Genomic DNA, 20,124 nt, shown 5'->3' with positions numbered 1-20,124 from the left:
GAACGAATAATAAACTCAAACGATTATTACAGGAGAGAGTCCTGCATTCACAATGTTTCTTACATTAAAAATATGAAATTACTGGCAGCACAATGTACAAAAGTATCACAAGAAAACACACTCACTATATATTAAAGATTATCATTACTAATACATTACAACATTTTAATGTTGTAGCTTGCCCAGGCAGTGGCACGTAAAACTACTGTATGACTATTTTGGGTAGAGTGATTAATAGCATTGCATCATATTATCTACAAAACCAACTCACTAGAAAAAAAAGAGTAATTTTCTTTTAAATTTTCAAAACAGCTTACAGTGTAATATCTCTATAAGTGGCAACATATAAGGAAAGATGGTCTGATGTTTAAAATCTAAATTGCAGATTTAAGGCCTCATTTCTATGTCTATTTTTATGTGAAGCACTTTGATTAAATCTCTTCTATCAAAGGTGCTAAACAAATACAGTAGTTTATTATTATTATTATTATTACTAAAGCTGTGAAATCAATGTAGTAGAGAAAAGAAACCCAGAAACCTAGAAAACACTTCCCTGCAGTGTCCATTAGCAGCCACACGGGGGCGGCATGTCCCAACTGTTCAAAGGGTTTCTGGTGTGACGATGAGCTTGTATATGAAAAAACCTCATGAAGCTGCACTTCACTTAATTTGTATTAGATAGACAAAGGGATAGAAAGTGTCTTACTCTGTCACAAGCATAATAATCCTCTTGAACTGCAAGCTTGATGCCTTTCACACTGATCTCCAGGATGCAGGAGGAAGGCGGGTTGTACTTGACTGTCATCCTTCTGTTGGTGGCAATCTGGAAAACAAATGTTTAATAAGCTCCAAACTCTTACAGAGGGAATTCTGTGATGCAGTTCTGTGCTGGATGATGATAACATGAAAGATGCGTCACGTCACATAGGTGTTAGTTTACCCCTCCTTAATGTTGCTCCACTATAACAGTCAGTTTTTTTTACACGCACAAACGTGCACAACATGGGCCTTGTACCTTCTGCATAGCAGCGCACAGAACGTCGTTTCCTTTGTGGTAGGGCACTTGGACCGAGCCCAGGAACTTTAGCCGGTATCTGTCCATCCATTCGCTGCTCTTCACTGCACAGGACAGAAACAAAATTATAGAATAAAAGCAAATACCTACAAAATAATAAACATAACATAAAATAACATAGAGGGCGGTGGTTAACCCGGCAGATCACAGCTCTGTCCTTACGTGAAGCCTCACAGGCGGAACAGCCAAAATATTCTGTTCTGCACTCGTTCTGTCATTTTTCTTCTTAAAAAAAATATTCTGAATATAAATAGCTTCTAAATTTAGATCACTCTCAGCTACACGGGCATGACGCGACTCAGAAGAAGCATCACTCAACTTGTGTGTGAAGGTACAAATACCAATACCATTTTTCCACTGGATCTGTTACGAGTCAGCGTATTTGTGTTGATTTCTTTACATTTTGTGTGGCTGTGAGTCCTTCTGCAGTTCCACCAGCTGTTTATTTTAAACATTCAACCATCATATTTGAATTTTTCTATCCAAGTTCTCAGATAAATGAGAAGCCTGTGATAATATAGAGGATTATTTTTGTTAGCATTCAGCTACACTGTTGTGCTAACAAAGCACTTATGTCATCTCTGTTGAAATTAAGTTTGTCAACTTTACCTGCCACTACAGCAGCAGATTCTCATTTATCTCAGAATATGAAGAGAAAACGTCACGTTTCAGCTTGTTAGAAAGCATTTCAGCATCCTTCCTAACCTTTGTAGCTCTCGGTGTCTTTGGTCACTTCTATAGCGTAGTAAGCCGGGAAGATCCCACGGGCACCAGTTCGCATGTTGTAGCCCTCGTACCAGTAATCCTCCGCCTGGACCTCCACCAGCAACGGGTCGTCCACCTCCAGCTCCAACTCATCGTCATGTCGAGGGACAAACCTGTCGCGGCGGATGAGGTTAATGTAGGGGATCTAAGGTCTAGATCTAAGGTATTTTTAAAGGAATACGTCTCTGAAATCTGTGTTTTGAGTGTCAAACATTCACCCACTGTCAATACGAGAAATGTGTAGCCTGCTTCTTCACAGAGCACACAGCTGAATTTAGCTTTGATTCACAAAGTTACAACAGATTCCAATGGCAGCCCGGTTTCATGGTGAAATAAAGCTGCACACAAACTCCTCAAATGACTCCTTCTCCTCTTTCTCCTCTGTCCATTTGCATTTGTGTAAGGATATACTTATGTCACATTTAGCAGTTTACCTGTGTAGCACGCAGCTTACTGAAGCTGCTTACATTCGTCGCAAATGATAAATGGCATTTGTGAATCCAAGCTGACAACAGCTGCTAACTCCTTTAAGCCTATACTGAAAACATAGGTTAAACACTCACAACACAGGTTTCCAGCGTCAGCTTTTAATAGAAAATAAACCTTAATCTGAAACAATACAAAGCTGAAACAATGATATAGTCAAGCTAACGAGCGTGACGTAATCAGATGTAATGCTAATGGCTGTAGAGACACTACACAAATGTAGAGTTAAATATTATATACATACAAACTAGAAACCCATTTTCGAAGGGACACTGTAACAAGCCCCCTGCTTTCAGCTATGCATGAATAATGTCCTGCATCATCACATGATCTGTTTGTGCACAGAGATGCTGCTGTTCACATGACTGCACTGCTGTTCTTTTTGCATTTATCAGCATGAGGTCTTCAACAACAGCTATAACTGGAGTGAGACTATTACTGAGAAAACAAGCAGAAAATTTGTGTTTTCTGCTCCAACAGCCACATAAAGTTTACTAACCGGCTTAATTTCTAAGATCTGGGACACATTTCCACATTAGTGGTCAGGGCTGATCAGACATGGAAATGGGTTTCCGGAAACCTGGAAAACCAATTCTTAAATTCCTACTGATTTATCACTAATAACACACTGAAATAAAACTTTTCTCAACCACATTTCCCCATTAAATGTCTGTAAAGCAGAGCCAGTATCTCTGGTAGATTGGAAGATAAAAAAACCAGCGCTATGTGTAAAACCATAATCTGAAAGCTGCTACATGTGCATACAAGAGAAACGGAAAGAGAAAGAACTTGTGGTGATTTTGAGCGGAAAAACAAACAGTTGCTTGTGTTAAGTGTTGAAACTGCTTTAAGGCAGTAGCCAAAGGGAAAAGGTTGGTTTAATGGTGGTTGCATTCATTTCTGAGAACCCGGGAATGCGGCAACTTTGCTAAAAAAAAGAAACATGAGTATTCAGGCCAGAAGCAAATGATCTGAACTACATATTTGGAATTTAAGTGGCATTTCGGTTTGGTAGTTCATAGTCTAAGTAGCCATGTTTAGACAATATATGGCTGAACTGTTTGTTTGTTTACAACCTGTCTGATGAAACATATAAAAGCCTGAATAGGAATCACAGGATCTACAATCTTGTTGACTTTGTTTAAAAGCAAAAATATAAGATGAATGAGCAACACGCTATTTGCCAAAATGCTTGTATGACGTGTTGAGCTAAAATATAATCACATTCAATAATAATGATGGCTGATGATATCACACGTATTTTAAATCATGGTGCCATATATACTCTGCATGTAGGGATGATGATGATGATGATGATGCTGATGATGATGATGTGAGTGTTAGTATTGGTGAGGATGATGATGTTGTAGTTCTTCCTCACCTGTAGACGGCTCTGTGGCTCTGGTCCTTCTCTTCCCCGTTAATGACACATGAGAATAAGCCAAAGGACTCTGCGCCTTGACGACATGAGAGAAAATGAAATAAGTGTGAGCCTCTGCAACAGGCTGGCAAAAAGAATAATCACATCAATGTAAAATTGAAACCATAGTCCGTCATTGACGAATAGAAAACCCAATTAGGGCACATGGTGTTTATTTTAAAGCGCACATTAGGACCTATGAATCACGCTTTAAGTAGGCGTGAAACAGATGAGCATTGTGTATTTCTGCCCACATTCCCCCTGAGACATCAGTTATCCCCTCCTGCACTACTCAGATAAACTGCACTGCTGTTTCTAATGAGCCTGTAAAACATGGCCGGCGTCCAGGAGGCCAGCAGGACCGTGAGAGGGAAATGACCGTTCTCAGTCTCCTTCACGTGGTTCCTCCCTTCTGCCCATCACTGCTCGTCGCTTTACGCACACATACGCGCTGAGGTCGTGGGTCGGTGTGTGACTTGTTGATGCTTTTCCTATTGTTTTCCCCTTAAAGGCGACTTTTCTTTTCCACTGGGAGAGCGGCAAAACCATAAGCTGGAAACTGACAGAAGCTGTTGCTGTGAGCTCATGGACAACAGCGACGGGACCGTCAAAGTCTCCAGTTGCTCTCTTATTATGCTGACTCACTGATTTTTCTTCTAACACACAATCTCTCTCACATCTCTCAAAGATTATCAGACGGATTTTAGTGAAATCCACTGAGAGGATTCATGGAAGAACATTTTCCATTTTTGTGCACTTAACATTTTTAGCCCCGTACTTGCAAAGCTCTCAGACTGAATTAGATATTTCTGCCGATTCCCCGACAATCATCTAGACAGAGGACACATTTTTGCGATGATAACTTTCCAGAATTTAAAAATGTTGTCTCTTTGTAGTGTTAAGGCCTCACTATCTCCGGACTTCTTGGATTGTATTTCAAGTTCTTACCTACACAGCTTCTTTCACTAAAGAAGACAGTCAACAAAACCGTCCAAAAAATACAAGGTCTGAAAACCTTCAGGATTATAACTTGAAGCCACAAAAATACAAATGATGGAGTCGAAACATTTAGCAGATTCGCCTGAATAACAACGGTGAAAAATATAATTCATACAGCCTGTGTCATTGCTTCTTTTTTTCCCCTCAGTCCTTCCAAACGCCCTCTCTAGTTCTACCATTGTTTTAATGCCTTGAAAGAGGCTCAAGACCTGTCTGTGGATGTGATTGGTTGGGACAGCAGAGGAGAAGAAAGGGACTGGAGGCAAATCCATGAAAGTGCAAACTGTTTTTTTTGGCTCAGTGTCCCTCCACCCAGCAGGCCATTTAAATGTCCAGCTGGGTTTCTGCCCTGAACGTGCTGCTGTCGGTTCCCTGATAACAAATTTGAACAAAGCAGCAAAAGACTGCAGCTTCCATTTAAAAGACTTACAAGCCGAGCCGGGTGACACGGCATAAATTAGTACAACTAACACGTAAATCACACGGTGAAACGAACTAATGTTCATCTTTGCACCACAGATAAAGATAAACAGAAACATTTCAAATGACAGTACATTATTGCTCGGTTCCACCTGGGGAACGTTCAGCCATAATCAAACCTTTACATTAAATCTGACTCACTGCTGTTGACCTATAGGAGGTCACAATGTCCAGAGTTGAACCAGTCATGTGGATAATGATCTGTGCTGTACGAGAGTGTTCCTGCTCCTGAATATCTCTGTGGCTTTATCAGCCACATCACTTTAAGCCTTTTCCACCGCGCTGCCAATTCGGCTAGACAGCATTCACCGCTGCGTTACTGTATGTTTAAAAGGGAATTACAAGGGCCAACAGCTTGCAGTGCTGATGTGCTCGCCGGCTGTTTTGGAATCTAAAGTTTTGGATTCATATATTATTCTTAAAAAACGAAATAAGAAGTTTCAGACACAGAGCAGGGTGGGAGGGTGAAATGAGAGATCGCTCTGTCTAGCAAACGGCCAAAAGGGGAAGCACAATGTGGCCACTGGATATACAAAACAGAGTGAGTGTATTCGTTTGCATGTCTTTGCATGCAGTATGTCCTTGTAGTTGCACAACAACAAAAAACCAAACCAAACCCAAACGCCTCCCGTTCTCACTTCATCACTTACACGTTTCAATGTTCTCTTGACTCTGTCAACATTTGGATTCATGTTTTTCTCTCTCTCCTTCTTTCTTTCTTTTTTATTTTTTTTTAATTTTATAATTATGGGTAAAAAAAACAAAAATGATCAAATGGCATAAATCAGAAATAAATTAATATTTGTTCCCTTATCTGAATTTTCCCTGACAAAAGAAAAGGTATCTATACGTGGGTGATATCTCTGACAGATGTGGCTATTTAATACAAATATTTGTACATTATTGTTACTCTGTCACATCTGGGTAAACACATAACAGATTAGATATGAATTATTATATTTAATGCTTTTTAATGGTTTCACTTAAATAAAACAAAAACACTGTGATCCCAGTAGACACACACAGTCGACACATGATAATAGTAATTCATCACCCTGAACGTGTAACATGTGACAGTTTGGACTTTGGGAACATCCCAATTAAGTCTACCCTTCTTGTTGGATGGGTATAGGGAACACTGCCTGTCTGAAGAGGGAAACTCTGCGTTACCATGACGGTGACTTACTGGAGGAGCGCGAGCGTCCGTTCATGAAGACGTTGAGGAACTTCTTGGAGAAGTGCAGGTCTGCCTCCGGAGTGGAGTCCTCAGACAGACAAGCCGTGGCCTCTCTCCTCACTCCTCCTATCTGAGCTCCGTCCTCATCCTCCTCATCTTCCTCCTCATACTCCTCCCCGATGGCCGACTCATAGGGAGAGGAGACGCAGTTGTCGTAGACCGTGGCCGAGTCGCTGTCGTCGCTGTAGCCTTGGTAACACTGCCGGAGACTGACCAGTTCCAGCTGAGCGTGCTCATCCACCACCAGCGTGTATTTGACTGAGTCATATGAAAGGCCGCTGGCCTCCGAGCTCATGGAAGTCCTTAGCGGGGCCGCTCTGATGCCGCCGCCGTCGCCTTTTCCTCCCCCCTTCCTCATCCTTCCATCCATTATTATCCTGTCCACATCCTCATCCTCTCCACAGTAGCTTTCATCCGTGGCATCCACGTACTCCACCGATGACCCAGCTCGCAGCATAACCCCGGCCCCCGTTCCTGCCCCCTTCAGGCTGAGGTCCAGTGCGAGGGAGGAGCGAGCGGAGATGGCCATGCTGGGCGGTGTGATGAGGGACTCTACGCAGGAAGCATATGATGGAGGGGGGATGTAGACCTCGTCCTCCTCATAGATGGAGGGGTTTGTCCGATCTGGGAGGGGCTGGTAAGGAGGCGGGCCCTCAGTGTCAGAGCTGATGGACATGCGGCCCTGCTCAGTCTGCTGTGAGAGAAAAGGCCGCTCCTGCACGTTGGAGGGTTCTAGGGCGTCAGCGGAGCGCTGCACAGGAGTCAGGTAGATCTCCTCCGTGGGCTCTAGACGAACGTCCGTGTGGTAGCGGATCCTCTCCCGGTGGTGCCCACCTCCATCTGCCTTCCCCGCCGGATATAGAGGAGCTGGTGTGTAGTTCTGAGGTGGAGGGGGTGCCGGTGGCTTCTCCTGAAGCTTGGAGCGTGTCACAGCTGCTGTGGACGAGCTGTGCGAGTGTCCAGAGCTGTGGCCGTGTCTGCAGGGGGCGTCGGTGGAGGTCCCGCGGTCTTTGGTCTGTGCTCCCCCACCCTGCACCTTGTCCTCGTCGCTCAGGCAGCTGTGCTCACGTGGAGGGGTGAGCTCTCCTGGAGGAAGAGAAGACGCGAACAACAACATGCACACAGCCGCACAAAAGCACAAGCAAACGCACAAGCACGCGCAAAGGCCATACAAACACACAGAGTAAACATACATGATGCAGAAACGCAAACATGACCAAAAAGCAAACGCACAGACGGACGTGAAGGCAGACATGGCAGCGAATGCACAGACAGATAAAGTAATGCACAAACAAGAGAAGAGAGAAAAGTAGAAATGGTTAGGTAACGGATGTCGGGATTATGCAGCTAAATCCCCATTACTCATCAAATTCAGTGCAGCCAAGGGAAGGTGATTGATGTGTTATGTCATAATCCATCGCCAGGAAAATCCAGGCATGATATTGTCACCGAGGATGATGATGCAGCGCAGACGTCTGAGCTGCAGGACAGCAAACGTCAGGTGAGTCCTGAATGTTTGTACACACTTCAGCATTTAAGGAGCCGAGCAGGAACAGAGACTGTATTTTTGTGAAATTGTCACTAAGCGTTGCAGCATCACAGATTATGATTGACGTAAATCTGTTTCACAATAATCATCATATCAAAAAAATAAAATAAAATCCTCGTGGGCTCATCTGGATCTGCTTTTCAATTTTCAACAGAGTGTAGTAGATCGCTCCTTAAAGCAACTTCTCCCTGACTTAAAATGAGTCTCAAGTGTTTGTGAGGCCATATGATGTCATCTGCTTGTTTGCATACGAATGGCACCAGTTGTGTTCATGAACAGGACCAAAGTCCAAATAAGGACCCCCCCCACCCCTCCATAAATGTTCTGTAAGTATCTATACTGGATTATATAATGTCCATGTTGTAGAATGGAAACGTCATTAACCTGGACCAGGATAAATACACTGCGGTTTGAAGCAATCTGTGAATGTTGAATAATTATACGACCTCGTGAGGATGGATGTAATGAGATTACCTTAATGATGCTCTGTTAAGGTTTGTTCACAAGGATCTTTATGCCGTGTTTAACCATTGAATTAAAATCCAAAATGAATTCTAATCATATGTTTTGTTGCCAAAGGGGGGGAAACCTCACAACACGTAAAAAAAAAACATAAAAAAACACCTTGTTTTGGTTTAGCATTTGGCTTGATGTCAGTCTATGTGGTGAATACAGGGCCAGCAATGAGGTAACTGCCTGGGATTAATGTGTGAATGCTTCCATTCTGCATCCAAGCACAAAAGGCAAGTTCATTCATCCTAATGTTTGAGGGTTTTTTTCCAAGCTGTCTTTTAAAATGATTGAGATAATAATTAATGTGTGACTTATTCCAACAGTGAGGGTTGTTGGCAGTGACTTTGGTTAGTCACTTCACATTGTGCTGTGAAAAGAGCTGTAGCAACGAGCTACGACAGCTCCCGGCTAGCTAAGCCCTGAGCCGGCTAACACACACACACACACACACACACACGCACACACACACAGAGTATATACTACTGCCTCAACTAGTTAGACTTAGTCCAGCATTGCTAATCCAAGCCTGAACACTGTCTCCTGAGGATCAGAGAGGAACACGACCTGCCAGACTCAATGCAAATCACACACACGTTCAGCTGCTGCTGTTTGTAGAACCGAGGACGAATAATGTCGGCAACAATATTGATCGTCTGCACATCGCAGGTGTCACCATGAGTCAAAAAGAAAGAAGATAATTCAACTGAAATATGAGCTTTGTTTTGTGATGGGAAAGAAAAAAAAAGCTCACCTGTTTTAAGAGGCGAGGACGAACCTGAAACTTTCTCCTGCCAACTGTATTTCTTCCCAAAGGAGTTGTTGTTTAGTGTGTCCTGTGGAAATGCAGAAAAGAGGAAGAGAAGAAGAAGGAAGTGGTGAGAAAGAAAAACAGATGGAGTGAGCAGAGAGAAAAAGAGACGGGAAGAGAGAGAGAGGGAGGTTTGGTCACTGAATTCTGGATCCTGACGCTCAATGTACACAAGTTTTTTGTCTCTCTCTCTCTCCGTCTCTCTCTCTCTCACACACACACACACACACACACACACACACACACACACACACACACACACACACACACACACACACACACACACACACACACAAAGCTTTTATTCTGATGAATGAGCAGGGATTCTTTTGTCTGTGCTCCGTGATGTGCATTTAAAGGGAACCAGACCTTTTACCCAAGCTACTGGGAACACACACACACACACACACACACACATACACACACACACACACACACACACACACTGTGGGAGTCTCTTTAGGCTGTTTTGGGGGAGTTGTTAATAGATAGGACAGAGCCTTTTCTAGAAACCATGAAACTCCTCAAATGCCCTTTTTACTTCTTTCAAATTTCTATTTAAAGGGTCAGTTCACCCAAACTACAGCTTTTAACTTCCATTGTTGCTTGTTTCATTGGAAAAAAGTAAGTGCACTACAGAACAGAACCACTTCATCTCCCTCCTTCTTATTTTCTTTAAAATAAAAACAGATAAGCAAGAAAATTGCAGATGTTTCCCAGGTTAACACAGTGGCTGAGGAGCAGAATTAATGAAAAGGTTGGAATCACTGAATCACTTTATTTAAAGAGCAACTTAGCACCAGTTGACCTTCACTGGTTTAACTTTGCACCCTGTGGCTTTGATATAGCACTGCAGGTTGTGGTCAGTGCACGGTGACGTCTCTGTGGAGCGCGGTCACAGGTGCAACCGAGGGGCACGCCCGACCATGCCAAACCACGCCCAACCACGCCCAACCACACCCAACCACACCCAACCACGCCCAGGCGGAGGTGCAGCAGACTGGAAACTCTCAGCCAGAGAGGACAGTGACGCTCTCGTCTGCCAAGTTACTCTTCGATCAGTGATTAAAATAACTGACTGTAGATTTTTATTCCAGCAGTGAGGAGAAACTGTATTTGAAATATTCTCGTGTGAGTGAATTACAACCGTCACCTGCACGGAGCCGCTGAACGGTAAAAAGAACAAAATGACAATCGTCTCCCACAAAACGCAAATTAAACTGCTCATTTTAGCTGCTTTCAGTTGACGAAACTTTCTCTCGTCCCAAACTTTAGAAAGCCTTTAGAAGTGATTTCTTTAATGTGATGAGGGTGTGTGAAGAGAAGGAGAGACGGACTGGGCCTGGGTTTCATATATGATACGATATATGACTTTCAGTAACACAAAGTCAAAACCTTTTCCATGACTTTAAGAATTATAGACTCTATTTAATGCGGATATGATCAGCATTTTAAAATAATCTATCAAGTGACAATGTGAAACTACAATGCAACAATGTAAGTGATGAGCTACAGAGATTTATGGCCTGAAGCTGCAGCTTTACGAGTTTCAGCTCATCGTTTAGCTGCTGGTAAAGACCAAACGCAGCTAAAAGAGAGTGAAGATTGGACACAACTCAACACAAATGAATGAGTAATACATCACTGCTGGCTGTGCCAATAAACAATGATTTTCCATAATATGTCAATATTGTGTTCAAATCTTTAATATCTAAAGCAAACAAGGTTACAAATCTAACCAACATCTGATGCCAGCCTTTCCGTATCTGGCTCGGTCGGCACCAGAAGAGTGTTGAGGTTTGATTTCCAGCCCCGGATAAGAGACGGAGAGACACAGAGATGGTAAATGGAAGATTTTAACAGATGGAAACAGAACTGGAAACTCCTGTGACGACGACGACGACGACGTGTCATCCAAAATAAGATCAAGTCTTCCTCCTCTGTCCACCCACTGCATGACTCACTCCCCATCTACGGGCAGCCTACCAGGCGGAGACAGAGCTGTTGCCGTGGCAACGAGTGAATCAGCAGGTGGGAGACAGCAGCATCACTCCGAAGAGCAAAGGTTTGTTTTACAAAAAGATCACGGCCCAGGGCAGGGACTCAGATACAGCGCGAGTGTGTGTTTGTATTAATGACTAAGATTTATATGGAAGGGACTCTGACAAGACATGACCTTGTCAACTAGACATCTGAGTTTGGCTGCAGGCAACACACACACACAAACACACACACACACACACAAAACACTACATGACAGTACACATACTTACATAACGGAGAATATTACAACAGCAAACGTTTTATATGACAATGAAGCTTTATTCAACTAAAATATTGTAGGAAACATGTTGCAGACTATTAAAACTGATTTATAGTTTGTTGTGTTTCTCATAATTTAAATCTAATCCCGAGATTTTGGATATATCTTCCTTTTCGTGGATTATGTCCAACAGTCTATTAATAATTGTTAAATTCATAATTTTGTCCATCATCTCTACCACTAACATCAGCACTATAATAACCCAGTAAGTGCTGACATCTGCAAACACGGTGACATTGGTACAAAACAGACACGCAAGCAACCAGACGATCAGACAGATCGAAGCCGACAGTTTGGCGGCTTGTTCACAGTTCAACCAGGAAGTAAACTGTGCTGGATGTTTGCAGCAAATACTTTAGGTAATAACTGGGAGATTGTTTACAACAAAAATAAGATAAACTTGGAATAAGCCCGAGTCGTTGTGGGGAGCGTTTGCCAGGAGTCTCAGGCTTCAGTGGAGCGTGCCACAGCCAGATGTGAGATTAGAGTCTGACTTGGATTAAGATGTGTCTGTGTGTCTGTCTGTCGAATTGTTGTACTCAAGCTTCTACAGATGAAACAATCTGTGAAATTAAACCTTCCCCCATTTCTGCAGCCAAAATTACAGCACAGTGTTCGGTGATTTCCTCAGACGATGTCGTGGTTATGAAATCAGGATTTTAGCAGCAGCAGCAGCAGCAGCAGCAGCTTGGAACGGACCGATGGTTAACATGGAGTCTTAATAGGCTGCATTTCAGTCACTGTTTCAACAGAACACAACAGAATATACACACAATGATATGAATATGCTAATTAGCCTAAAACATCATCTAACGACATTGTACCAACTTTTCCAGGGTTTACTTTCTGTTGAAAGTAGTTGTTCGTTTCCAACTACGTCGTCAGTTTCCCACATTGAACATACACAATAGGTTTTCACCTAATCTCATGGCTTCTGGCTGGATAATAACCAGTTATTTACTCCTTAAACAAAGCTTGTATTTATTTTTGTGAAAATGGGAACTAGTCTTCCCCCTACCTGAGAAAAACAATGCAAAAAATATTAATGTTGGATAGGATCTAAAAAATCCTGCTTTTCAAAAGAAGCCTCTCTCCTCTCACCCTGATCAGCACTCAGAGCTGCTCTTGTTCAGCCACAGAAGTCTGTCACTTGCTGCCAAATGGTGCAGAGCTAACTGTATATTTTGCATTTTTACCGATCCACTGACCTGGAAACAGTCGCCCAGCGTGCCGTCTCTCTCTCTCTCTCTCTCCTCTCCTTCCCTCTTCTTACAGTAGTCAGTCTGAGGAAAAACTGCCTGGAGATCATCAGTACTCATCTATCTCAGCTCATTCGGGTTTCGCCTGCGTCGCCTGGCTAAACCTCAGTTTGCTCTGTTGGAGCTGGAGTAGTGTCTCAATCAAGCACTTTACCTTTGTTATAAACCTACTCTGGTGATATGTTATGCATTTCAGGATCTTTAGGGTAAACCATAAGGTCTTATGTGTCTGCATATTTTAGACATGGACCAGTGGCTTTCTGCACACACTAGAGGCTGAAAGAAAAGAAAAAAAAAATCACTTCCTTTGCTTATGTGAGAAACCCAAGGCAGAAGAGTAAACAGACCAGAATGCAATGCAGCCACAGCTTGTATTGTGCAGATCTGTCGTTAGTTGTGTATTTAGTACAAAGGCACGACATGCCTTCCCACTCATGTTTTCTTGAGTTTACAAACCTACTATGCTGGAAGCCACTCAACCAATTGAGAGAAAGCAGGCTCAGCAAAGAGCAAACTACAACACTGTATTTCCTTTCTTTTTGTTGGTTCTTGTTGTTGGATTTGATTAAAATACTCTATAACTCTGCAGCGTGGATAGCTGACACTATTCTTTACTCTTAGCCCATTAAGATTCCTGAAGTTCAGCCGTCTTAAGCTTTATACACGGTCATAACAAACAGCTCCATTCGCACTTTAAAGAGACAGATTCATACAGAGAACATTAAATTATCAACCGTAAATATGATTAACATCAGGAGCAGTAAAGACCGCAGGATCTGCTGCCGAAGGATGTTTGTGTTAATGAGATGTCGTCTCTGTCGCGTCATGTCTTCATGGTTCATGCAGAAGCCACTTTCAGGAAAACTTCACCCACTTTACATTGAAATATATTTAAAATCAGGTTTTTGTTTTTTCTTTTCTAGCTGCTGGATGAAGAGAGCGAACAGGGTCCCAGGAGACGTGCAGACTTCCCAAGAAGAAGAGTGTTTCAAAGCAATTATTTCCTTTATGCTTTTTAGTTCTGACAGCTCTCACACACTCACACACACACACACACACACCCACGCAAAAGAACAAAGGCACAGCAGCAAGTACAGTAGGCTTGTTTCCACCTCATGGAAACTGGGCAAAGAACAAAGCGCAGACAAATATAGCGCCGCTTGGTTGATCATGTTGACAGCCTATACTGTGGGGGAGTGTGTGTGTGTGTGTGTGTGCGTGTGTGTGTGTGTCAAAGTCATGGGCAAACTCACTAACATGCACATTACTGTATACATTGCATAACAAGAGTGTCACCATACAGGCATTTAAATGCACAAAACCAAATCCAGAAATCCTTTAATTTGTTTCTTTGAATCATATTGTTTATGGCGCATGAATCACTCTGCAGGTCTACCGAGCTTTCAGCTCATTGTTTTGGTTTCACGCAGATTTACTGAACGGTTTACTCTCACCTCTCTCGTCAACCTGGCTGTCAGCAGCTGTTTTGACCGAACAAGTCGTGATAAACTGACTAAACCTGAACCAACCCTGCCCACAACCAAATGGCAAGACAAAGTTAGCAACAAGCAACCTAGCAGCTAGTTAACGACGCCCTAGCTCGGGCTGAGAGCGAACATTGATCTTGCCAGTGGACACGCAACTTCAAAGGAATGCTAATGTGTCTGCTGGATATGTAGGTCGTGTGTGTGTTTGCTGACATATTAGCGATGGCAACTACCAGCTGACCCAAGTGGCAAAGCCTTATAGGGGCTGAAGTAACTATGACAACAGTAAAGGAGGAAGTCATGTGACCTTCTCATAGAGCACCACAGTCTGTGTAAGGAGGAGGTGTGCGTGGATTGGCTTTCAACATGTGAGATCGTTTGTTTCCAGTTGCCTATTGAAGGTCAAGTATGACCACAATTATTCCCTAACCTGAAACTTATTGTCTTCATTTTAAAGCTAATGAAGTCATTTTTTCCGAACCTTAACCAGTGTTGTCACATCATTAAACAGATTTATTTTCCAACAGTGATTTGCGATTGCTTTGGAAGTCATAGATGAATGATGTCACGCGGCTGTCAGGGGCGTCAGATCAGAGAACGCTTTTATGTGTCGTTTTAGAGGGCAGTTACAAAAGATTAATCTTGTTGTTTAATTTGGAGGATTTGCTGGCAGTTGTCGGTGTTTAATACACACACACACACACACACACACTCACACACACACACACACACACACACACACACACACACACACACCAGTAGTGTGTCCATTTAATGAAGGAGAACATGGAGCATAGCTCTGCTGTATGAACATGAGATCAACAGACACTGACCAACACATACCTCCACCGTCACACACAGCCTCACCCAAACACACGTACTCCTGTCTGTATGTCTGTACTTGTGAGGACCCTCGTTGATACTGGACCTTCTGTTGCTCTTAATCTCAACCTAAACCCGATTCTGCCGTGAAGCTTAAAAATAGTTCCTCAAACAGCCCTTTGAAGACAACCTGTCCTCCATCTTGAGCTGACACTGGTCCTCACAAAGCTTGAAGTACAAGAAGACACACACACACACACACACACACACACACACAGTCACGAGCTCCAGCAGCATTCAAACACAAACAGAGACGGGCACCAAGGAAAAAAAAATCTCTGTGTCCAGACAATTGCGGCTATTGTTCCGTCCAGTAAACAGATTCTGCCAGAGGCAGAATTGTAATGAATCTTGTGGTGATGTCACGCAGGTGGTCCATTCATATCTCCCTTTTTTTTAAAAATGTGTATAATATTTGTGTGTGAGGAGGAACTCACACAGGCTCACTCACTGAAACATTTCCTCCACTCCCCCTGCTTTTTAATCAATATTCAGTGTGTGTGTGTGTGATAAGATTAATTTAGGCTTTACCTGTGTGCGCGGCACAATTGGGAAGAGGTTAAGGGTCGTGGGTCTCTTGGGCCGGTAGGTATCCATGGTAACAGGTGCTGCAGGGTCCTTGGTGGCTGGCGGGGGTGCGATGGCGGATGCCTTCAAGGACTCTTTGTCACCGCAGTAACTGTCAGCACCGTCTATAAGGTCCAAATGCAGCATCTCTGCCTGAAGGTGGCCGACAGCGCCCAGCTCCGCCCTCCCTGACATGCTATTGGTTCCCCGCCTCACATGGCCCTGCAGGGATTGGAGGAAACAAGCCGTCAGTCGAGGCAGCAAAGGAGAGACAGAGAGAGAGAGAGAGAGAGGGAGAGCGAGAGAGTGTGTATGTGGATGGGATGAGGAGACTGAGCCGGCCAATTAGAAGCTGCTCCGCGTTCAGACTGTAACACTCTCGCTGCCAACACTGAGCTCTTCCCAGCTTCAGCTGCTCCACATTGTACCTGTGGTGATGAGTGAATGAATCAACAGCCTTCACTCTCACAGCTCTTTGTCTCTTTTAATGAAGACTGCTGTTAACTCTCATTGCTTCCAAGTTGATAGAAGAAATATATCTGAGTTGTTATTTCTGTAACTTTACTCCATGCTTCTGGCCATCTGTTTTTTAGCAATGTTAGCAACGTGGTACAAAGATACACGGTCCCCAGAGGATGAACTCCCCTGCCCTCGTCGATGCCCTGACCTCTCTACTACTGCCACCATCAGGCTGATGTTTTTGGTTTTTAATGAAATATGTCGACGAGTATTTGGTGGATTTCTGAGAAGTTATGCACAGACATTCATTGTCCCCAATGGATGAATTGTAATAACTCTGATCCTCTGACAGCCTGAGCTGAATAGTGCTAATTAGCGAATGTTAGCATGCTAAAAAGCTGAACTAAGTTGTCCTTGGTACTCTTGTCCTTGTTCTCTTTACTCCGGCACAGAAAGGAACCAGGCTCAACTCTTTTCCAGCTGGGAACATAGCCGTCAGTTAGTGCATCACCAGACATATTTGAATTGCTGAAAATCAGAGATGTGAACGTCGTGAACCAGGCTAGTCTTTGCACCACCTGTTGTTCGATACTTCCCGGTTTGATCGTTAATTCTAACAAACACAACCAGCCTTGTTGACAGATGGGAAACCACTGAGGGATTCCCTGCAGCTTCTACAGGACACCAGTAGATTTATCAGGGACAAGGATAAGAGTGCACAGGGAATTACAACATCACAATACTCCATACCCAAGAAAAATACACAGAAAATCAAAGATGATAATCTCACAATTCTGATGTAAGACATGTCAAAACTATAACCAAGTATTTCATAATTAAGCAAGGCAAAAGTCATTGTGATTCATTATTATAACCATAATACTTCGGATATAATTCTTAACTTCATAGATTTTTCTTGACAGGTTGGCGCCCATATATCACAGACAATGACAATGATTGATGATTTTAATCACCTAAAAACCAACTATAATTTCCACCTTAAAACACTGTCGTTCTGTTTGTAAAGATCTGCAACATTTAAATTAAATATCGTTCAATTTTAGACTTGAAATGAACGGAGTGGCTTTGCAGCGCCGGTCCTCTCCCCGCAAACAAACCAGAGCGGCTTTTTAATTTTGTGCTGAGCTTCACTTCAACTGTCTTTTACATTACTGCTGGAATCAAAGCAAATGACAAACATGAGTGTCATCTGAGAGACAGTAAGTCAGAGGGCACTGGGCCAGTACAGTCTGCTTTACTTACCATCACTATCCCTGCAGCCACGCACACGCGCACACACACACACGCACGCACACACGACATGGTAACTCCTCCTGTCAGCTGATGTAGCTGCTTTGACAGCAGAGTCACTGTTAAGCCTATTACTGTGTTGATCTCGCTCTTTGCTTCACATGTATAAACAAATACATAACTAACACACAAACAGCAGATTCATGTGAGTCTTAATCTGCTGCCGTAAAAAGAACTTCAAAATCTAATAAAGGTAAAATTAAATAAAATTATAAAACAGGTAAGAGTCGCTTTGACCTAAAAAGCCTATAAACCTGATCTCACGTCTGGTTTTAGTGTCATGTGACACCTTAAGAGGCTTTCACCTTTGTTTGAAAGAGTTTGAAAAGAAAAAGAATAATTTTACCATTATGCATAAAAATCAAGTGAAGCATAGACTGAACTAATTATTACACATAATTGTTATCAGATTATCTCCATGTGAATATGTTACTATATCCAGTCACGCAGGAAATGCTTTAACTCTTATCTTAAGGTTCATAAGGTGAGACGATGTGTGATAATGAATCATCACCCAGTTCTACAAATCAGTCAGATCCTAACTGGGAGATTAATTAGCGAAGATATTGGGAAGAAAACAAACAGCAGGTTCAGGTATTGATCAAAGTAATGTGGATTTAAAAAAAAAGGAAAAAGAAAACCAACCCAAAGACAGGAGAACAACAATGCAACAGTTGTGTTAACACTCAGCCGCCATGAAAACCACATTCACCACAGTCTGGACTATAGCAGGAGAGAAGATCACAGAGGAAACAAAACTGCTTCGGCTTTAACCACCATTTTACATTTCATTCCCTGAACAACATTCACATCCCGACTAATGATCAATTCAAAGCCAAAATCATGTGCCAAGTATTTAAACCGTAGTTACAATAGGCAGCATGTGTGTTTATTTCAACATGCAAAGTAGCAGTTTGGTGAACGACTGTATTATGAAGATCACCGTGCGCGTTTTCCCTTTGTAAATGGAGCAGAGCGGGTATTAACGTGTGTGTGTGCGCAGCTGCAGACAGAAAGCTAACTCACAGTGGGTGAATGGAATGGAGGTTAATCCAATTCCATCGGCTAAGTGTTGCCTTCAAGCACATTTGTATGCAGCAAGACACCGATCACAGATATCCAGATTTCTCATGAAAGGAAGACGCTTGTGTGTATTTGCAAGAGGGTTGTTGTAGTGATTTGCTAAAAAGCCAGATACCTTTGTGTTGAGACTCAAATGGGAAGTGTTTGTGTAGCTGCGTTTCTATTCAGGAACAGAGTCCTGGAAAGTCCACATTTTTTCAGACTTAATACCAACACAAAACCTGTCCCCTTTTCAGAGGCTTCTCCAAATGCAGACCAGAAATGCTGCCTTTTTTGAATGATGCATGTTTAAGGCGCAGATGGTCGTCAGGCAACGGTACATACATCATATGATGTGCATCACTGAAAATACCAGAGCAGGGTGTAAATAATGGAAGCTGTGAATGTTTGTTTTGAATGAAAATGTCGAACATATGCAGATATAAGCAAAAGTCAATAACTGTCAGACTGCAGAACTGATGTGTATCTGCTGTAGTTACTGCTGTTTGACACGTCTACACCTAATGTTATATTTGGTTTTTTTTTTGTTTAACTTAAATACCCTGGTTGTAAAGTCTTTGATCCATCCATCCAAACATCCATCATGTATCCATCTGCCCATTCATCTGTCCATCCTGCTTATACTGTCCACCCGTCTATCAATCATCCATCAATAAGTACCCATACAGCTCATAAGTCTGGGGGCTGTCAGAAGATGCTCCCGTCACCCCTCCTCCTCCTCCTCCTCCTGTATTTTCAGCTCAGCCACATCAGACCACTCTCCGTCTCTGTGCTTGTAATAACAAGACAACCATTCTCCCGCCATCATTTCCTCTCCTTTCTCTCCTTCCATTCAGCTTTTCACCTGCTCAAGCTCTGTGCTCACTAATGCAGCTATACGTAGTTTCTATTCTTCCTCTCATGATTTATGACCTTAAATTACAACTGGCCCCTTTAAGAGAGCCCTGGCCGTTGTTGCTAGGAGACAGGGAGCTCAGTGACGATGAGGAGGCTGAGAAAAGTGCTGTTGCCCTGACGATGCTGTGATGCTCGGCTCTGGTCCAATCAGAGCAGCCAAAGCAGGGGAACCACACGGCCAACAGGTCAGATACAACAACACAAGTCCAAAGATATAAAACCAAGATCTGGTGTAGGTGTGATGCAAACGGGAATTTCAGATTCCTTTAACAGACTATGAAATATCTGAATCAAACACTAAAAAACTTTGTACACAACAAAATCCAGGAGAAAATCACATTTACAAAAGAAATGACTATATAAAAATCACATCTGGAATGACTCTTAAAGAGCCAGGTATTTTTCTCAGGAGTCATGTAGCCACATAATGTAGACATATGTGATAATAAGATAATATTAACAAGTGATAATATGTCAGTATTTTGTTTTCAACATGTTCCAAAGCCTCAAAGTAAATAAATAAA

General features: G+C 42.7%; 1 protein-coding gene across 2 annotated transcripts in view; it reads right to left on the bottom strand.

Moving 5' to 3' along the window:
- mapk8ip1b (mitogen-activated protein kinase 8 interacting protein 1b) overlaps positions 1–20,124 on the bottom strand; it is a 48,074-nt gene that overhangs the window by 4,121 nt on the left and 23,829 nt on the right. For both annotated transcript variants that reach the window (XM_056379107.1, XM_056379115.1), the window contains exons 3-9: positions 15,815–16,072; positions 9,276–9,357; positions 6,412–7,548; positions 3,708–3,783; positions 1,781–1,953; positions 1,016–1,119; positions 707–823 (exon numbers count right to left, since the gene is read on the bottom strand). In XM_056379107.1, coding sequence (XP_056235082.1) covers positions 707–823; positions 1,016–1,119; positions 1,781–1,953; positions 3,708–3,783; positions 6,412–7,548; positions 9,276–9,357; positions 15,815–16,072 — 1,947 coding nt within the window. The remainder of the gene's footprint in view (positions 1–706; positions 824–1,015; positions 1,120–1,780; positions 1,954–3,707; positions 3,784–6,411; positions 7,549–9,275; positions 9,358–15,814; positions 16,073–20,124) is intronic.

This window comes from Seriola aureovittata, chromosome 1, assembly GCF_021018895.1.
Source record: "Seriola aureovittata isolate HTS-2021-v1 ecotype China chromosome 1, ASM2101889v1, whole genome shotgun sequence".
In the NCBI taxonomy this organism is placed as follows: Eukaryota; Metazoa; Chordata; class Actinopteri; order Carangiformes; family Carangidae; genus Seriola; species Seriola aureovittata.
This window is presented reverse-complemented; position numbering and strand designations above follow the sequence as displayed.